General features: G+C 43.0%; 1 protein-coding gene across 1 annotated transcript; it reads left to right on the top strand.

The window, feature by feature from the left end:
* Positions 1-2,712: 2,712 nt before the first annotated feature.
* Positions 2,713-5,322, top strand: LOC148870550 (expansin-A4-like). Its single transcript, XM_088971558.1, has 3 exons — positions 2,713-3,033; positions 3,654-3,972; positions 4,615-5,322. Exons 1-3 carry the CDS (start codon positions 2,880-2,882, stop codon positions 4,922-4,924), a joined length of 783 nt encoding a protein of 260 aa, XP_088827684.1. The 5' UTR covers positions 2,713-2,879; the 3' UTR covers positions 4,925-5,322.
* Positions 5,323-5,984: the final 662 nt, after the last annotated feature.

Genomic DNA, 5,984 nt, shown 5'->3' with positions numbered 1-5,984 from the left:
TGAGGGGTCATTGGGATGAGGTCACCCATTGAGGTTTTTGGGGAGCTCCGCCTTGCCTAGCAAGGGCACTTATCTTTGGGAGGTGGTGCTTGTCCTTGTTTGTACAAGACTTCACTTTTATTCAAAGTTTTCAATGATGTAATTATCCACACTTGTAGACAAACAGTGCTCTAATGTGGTCTGAATACATCGGTCATGGAAATACCCACATAGCAGCTCCGACCAACTAGGACACCATCCGAATAAGTACAAACACAAATATATACAATACAAAAACATACAGAATAATACAAAATTCAAGCTTTTGCATTCTGCATATTTGTATTTATAACCCTTCCAAATTTAGTTATGAATACAAATATATACACTGCAAATATAAACTTAAAAAATATAAAATACAAGTCTTTACACTTCACATATTGTGTATTTATACTCTTTCCATGCAGGAAGGGAGAATCGGGGCTTTCTTCACATGTTTTGACATGGCACTTGGTAGTACCACGCTGCTGGCCGGGTCGGTGCATTGTTGTCGAAGGTCAGTTGAATAGACGATGACGTGGACGATCCTATCGTTCTAGTTGGTCGGTAGTAAATGATCTCATTTCCACTTTTTGGATTGTCTTGCATGCAAAAGAACCACCTTAACCGTTTCAGTCACTCTTTGATAAATGTGATGTATGATTTGTTTGATATATATATATTTTGACAGTGGATTTTGCATGATGCACACTTTCACGAAAAGAAAAGATCAGGGCCCTTCGTTTAGTCAATCATAATTCATACAAGATTGAGATTACGCAATTTGTACGACGCTTGTGATAAACAGGCTACAAAATCTTGCGAGAGGCATGAGCTGGGCTCCCTTGGAGTGGAGTGAAAGGTGTTGAATATTATTTGAGCGTTTGGCCAGTTGGGCCCGCACTGGACAACGCATGTGAGCTTCTCAGATGATGATAAATCTTAGTTTCGATGTACATAGTGATGCACTGATGCCTCTTGCTTGATATCACTCCATCTCCACACGAGAGTTACAGAAACGCCAGAAAGCAACAGTTCAAAAGAATGAAAGAGAAAATAGAAAATAATAAACCGTGGAAGCAATCAGAAGGAACTGATAAACACGATAGAGAGGAGAAAAACAAAAAACAAAAAGAGCTGGATGGAAAAGCTTAAGAAAATAGATAAACTAATATTTATTCCAATTCAAAACTCTAAAGGGAATAGATATACGTGGCAGCTTGGTATACCTTTTTCTTACATTCTTTAATTGTAAATGAAGATTTTGTCGCTAGAATATACAGTAACATCTTGTCTTGGCCATAAGGGAGAATAAAAAAAACATAAAAGAAAAACTAGAGAGCAATTGGGGAAAGGAGTTAGAAGTTGGAACTTGGAAGGAGCAATTACTGAGAGCACATGGTGGTGGGTTTGCGGGTTTCTGGCTTAAGAAGGCAATTTAAGTGATGTATTACGGTCGATTCAACATTATGGGTCCGTTTGGTTTACCGTCTGAATTGGAACCAGAATTTATGGGAATGAGAATTGAAATAAATTGGAATTGGATTTCATTCTCAAAAGAGGGGAGAGAATGTTCATTCCCTCAATTATGAGAATGTCATTCCAAAAAAAAAAAAAATAAGATTTTGATTCTACCCAACCAAATAATTTCCAGATTCTTATTTCCGATGAACCAAACGGGCCACCGTTTCACAGACCGGTTTAATAATAGCTGAATTGGGCCAGTTGGGTGAGAAGAAAAAAAGCTTATATTTAATTTATGTCCTTTAAGATAAAGTTGTAAGAAGATTGAGAGCTCTTTATATATCGGCTGAAGCTGAAGCTGGTTTCAGACTTCACTCCTCAGCCTTCGGCTCGACTAGTGGTGAATGTGTAGGAAAGGGCACATGGTGTGAAGGAGTCGCCGATGTGACCGCCCTGGCTGCCACCGCAGGTGCCCATCACGCACCCTGCTTCACTTTTTAATCTGAGAGAGTTACAAGTGGGGCAATCTAGTTCAACTTTGGATTGGTAAAATAGGCGCAGTAGACAGTAGTAGTTCAACATGGTGTGGAGACTCAGCGAGTGTGCGTGAGGCTCGAGATGGGACCCATGTACGGTTAATAGCCCGGCGTGATACGTGGGCCGGTGAATACGGACAACTGGGTCCCACCCCTACGTGGGAGTTGGGACGCTTGTTTTTGTTGAGAGTTCTCCTTTATTTGGCGGGTAACTTTTTTTTTTGGCTGCAGTGAAGATTGACTGGGATCCCCTCCCTCCTACGTTCCCACCGTTCATCCCATAATTAAAACAACAAAAAAATGATTAAAAAAAGTCGTCGAATCACGACCGCCGGAAACGGCACAACTTGCGATTGAAGTAAAGTTGTTTCGGACGGGCCTTTTTTCACCCTTTCTTTGTCCACTTGTATTAATATCTGAGAGAAATACCCCTGCTTTTCATAGAAACTGTTGTAAATATCATGAATGAAGAAATCCCACTACCCTAGGGACAATTTGGTAAAATGAGGTCGAATAACAATTAACAGAATAAGAGCAATGTCTCAGTTCAAACATGGACCGAGAATCCGCTTCCGTTATGTTTGACTTCTCTTTTACAACGTCAAATGTTTTTTCAAGTGAAATAAAAAATAAAAATGTTTTATTATTTTTGGGAGAGTTAAAACTCTTTAACTTAACTCCACACAAGAATACCACACTGCATTAATTACGTTGTAATAATTTCGTCCCCTGCCCTGCGTTACATCCCACGCATCCTCCATAAGTAGCCCACCTTCCTCCCTTCTTCTCTTCATCCCATTACCAGCCTCCAGTCTCTCTTTCTCTTCTCTCTCCCTCTGCTACCACTTACAAGGGCGAGAAATGGCTACTCCCAGCGTGATTTCAAGTCTTTTACTTTTGCTCATCTCGTGTTTGACGCTTGTCGACGCCAGAATCCCTGGCGTTTATAGTGGAGGGCCATGGCAGAACGCCCATGCTACTTTCTACGGTGGGAGCGACGCCTCTGGAACTATGGGTATGTAAAGCAGATAACTACTGCCTCAACTGCTTTCTCGGTTTCTTCTCCTAATCCTATGAAGCCCTGCATTCATACTCCTGCAATGCGATACATTTGCCGTCACCTGTTAATTCTCCTCTTTTCCTAGTGTTGTTCGAACTCAGATCCTCGGTATTTTCATGTGTCTCTTTGTTTTTCAGTGCAGTAAATTCCAAGTGTCTTTGTGCATTCCCCCAGATGGACAGTTGGACACTAAAGTAATTCCATGGCTAATCCTAAGAAACCCTTCTCGTGTTCAGTTTCTTTTCCAAGCGAAGGAACTGCGTGTGGCTACTCATATTCCAACCACGACTGCTGCATACCCTTTGAGAATTCTATGAGTATTAGTGCAGCGATCGACTAACATTTGGCCTTGACACTTCCCCAATCCTCTGTTACATGCCGTCTAGAGTTGCATTCTGATCAGCAAACCCATTAAACCAGTTCAAGACTTACATTATTGTGCAGATTTCACGGAATCTAGTTTCATTCTTTACCGCATTTTGTAGCGCAAAAACCCCCTTCGCTTTCTCCGCATTTCTCTTAAAAACATTGCGACCGCCGAAGTCATATTTTGACACTCTGGTTTCTCTCTGCAGGCGGAGCTTGTGGGTACGGCAACCTGTACAGCCAAGGCTATGGCGTGAACACAGCGGCACTGAGCACTGCCCTATTCAACAATGGCCTGAGCTGCGGTGCATGCTTCGAGATCAAATGCGCAAACGACCCTCAGTGGTGCCACCCCGGCGGCCCCTCCATTTTCATTACGGCCACCAACTTCTGTCCCCCGAACTTCGCTCTCCCCAGCGACAACGGTGGTTGGTGCAATCCCCCTCGTCCTCACTTTGATCTGGCCATGCCCATGTTCCTAAAGATTGCTGAGTACCGTGCCGGTATCGTTCCCGTCGCATATCGAAGGTGAGCATCTAATATCTTTTCTCGCTTTGTTTTGACGCGTATGGGCCACATCCTTGTCTGGTCCCAAGCCCTATCCCCAAATCCCTTGCAGAGATTCACTCTTCGCCCTTTTCCCAAAACGTTTTATGTTATTCGAAATACCAAAAAAACCCAAACTCATCCGACAAAATGTCTAATTTCCAACGCATTTTCGATGGGTCGTCGATCTCGAAACTTCATCCTCTACGGCAATCAGAGGATAGTTTGCTACATGGGTCCCATATTTACGTAGCCGACTTGGTGTAATTTGGCTGGCCCAGTACTTGATAAGACTGTAGACATGCTTAGTTGCTTACCATATCTCCGCCCGGATCGTGCCCGATTTCTTGGGTCTAATCACGAAAACCCGAGGACCCGGAGCGTTTGCCTGTTTTTCTGTCCCTGATTTATTTAAGGGAAAAAACAAGTGGGGGCCCAAACCCGAGCAGTACAAGAATAGTTTGGTCGTAAATGTTAAGTAGGGTTGTGTTTTTTATCTTTTAACCCTTCTCATTTCATGGCCCCCTCTCACTTTACTTTTGTAACCACGTTCCCACTGGCCCTGGTCGGGTATCAGAGAATGTGAACGGAAATGACTAAACTAGGGTTTTTTTTAAACGACAGGGTGCCATGCCGCAAGCACGGAGGAATCAGGTTTACAATCAACGGCTTCCGTTACTTCAACTTGGTCCTGGTCACCAACGTCGCCGGAGCAGGTGACATCGTGAAGGTGAGCGTGAAAGGATCGAACACAGGGTGGTTGACCATGAGCCGTAACTGGGGCCAGAACTGGCAATCAAACGCAGTCTTGGTAGGCCAGGCGCTGTCGTTCCGCATCACCGGCAGCGATCACCGCACCTCGACCTCGTGGAACGTCGCTCCAGCCAATTGGCAGTTCGGTCAAACCTTCACCGGGAAGAATTTCAGAGTCTAGGATTTCGTTAATTTTTTTTTCAAAATTCCCGCGTCGGGAATTTTTATTTTATTTTTTACTTTGGCGCCATTTTAGATGCTGCTTTCCTTTTTTTTTTTATCTGGGAAGTTAAAAGTAATAGGGAAAAGGGGTGAGAGTAAAAAGGGTGTATGTGTAAGTGTTGGGTATGTGAAGTGAAACTCTTTTTTTGACTTTCGATGGTGGGGAGGGAGGGGGGTATTTGTTTCATCACTTTTGTTGGTGGGTGATGCTCAATTGAAAAAGAAAACAGGAATGGTAGCGGCTGAGGTGGTTGCAAAAGCATGTAGCCCGCAGCTTTGCATCATAGATCATTTATATGTATTGTCTCAATAGTAGTGTTATATGAATGAATTAAGGAATGAATGGATTTAGTTGTATATTTATGGTGTACCTTCTTTACTAATTTCCTCTGAAAAATCTTATAGAGAGAAGTGAAAACACAGCAAAGGGTACTCTTCTCAGTTGTCATCGAAATTTGGGGAGCAGAGAGGGTGGAGTGCAGTTGTGTCCAGGGAGGAGGAATCCTCAAAATTTTATCTTTTACTGAAGTTTGGTTGCAGGCAGCTGGGGAGTGGGGGATGGGAGGACAGAGCACATGGAGGGACCAAGAAGGCATCACATTTTTTGGCGGGTCCGTCTGTTTCAAATTAATTAACATTTATCTGACGCCCAATGTCATGCTATTCTGTCAAATCTGTCCCTATTGCCTCGCCTCTATCTACACCAGTAAAATGACCAATCCCTACCAAACACAAAACAATGATCCAGTCAATCAATATCTGTAATCAATGAGAACCAAATTCTAACCCAACTAATTTAAACAAGGATAAGATAAACCGCCCATATTGGCCTCTCGGTCATACTAAATAAAGTTAAGGGAGTGAGCAGTGTGAAGGTACAATTTAACCTCCCATTCAGCCCAAGTTTGGAATCCAATGAACTAACTGGAGGATGTTAGCAGGCAATTGGTCAAATCCAACTACCTCCACCCAACTTAGGTTACATAATGAATGTTGGGAGGTTGACAAGATAAAGCGTA

This window comes from Nelumbo lutea, chromosome 2 (genome assembly GCF_056320005.1).
Source record: "Nelumbo lutea isolate HS-2025 chromosome 2, American lotus-T2T, whole genome shotgun sequence".
NCBI lineage: Eukaryota > Viridiplantae > Streptophyta > Magnoliopsida > Proteales > Nelumbonaceae > Nelumbo > Nelumbo lutea.
This window is presented reverse-complemented; position numbering and strand designations above follow the sequence as displayed.

Coding starts and splice junctions, on each gene's coding strand:
- LOC148870550 (XM_088971558.1), top strand. CDS start 2,880: ATGGCTACTCCCAGCGTGATTTCAAGTCTTTTACTTTTGCTCATCTCG. Junction 3,034..3,653: donor CGACGCCTCTGGAACTATGG/GTATGTAAAGCA, acceptor TTCTCTCTGCAG/GCGGAGCTTGTGGGTACGGC. Junction 3,973..4,614: donor GTTCCCGTCGCATATCGAAG/GTGAGCATCTAA, acceptor TTTAAACGACAG/GGTGCCATGCCGCAAGCACG.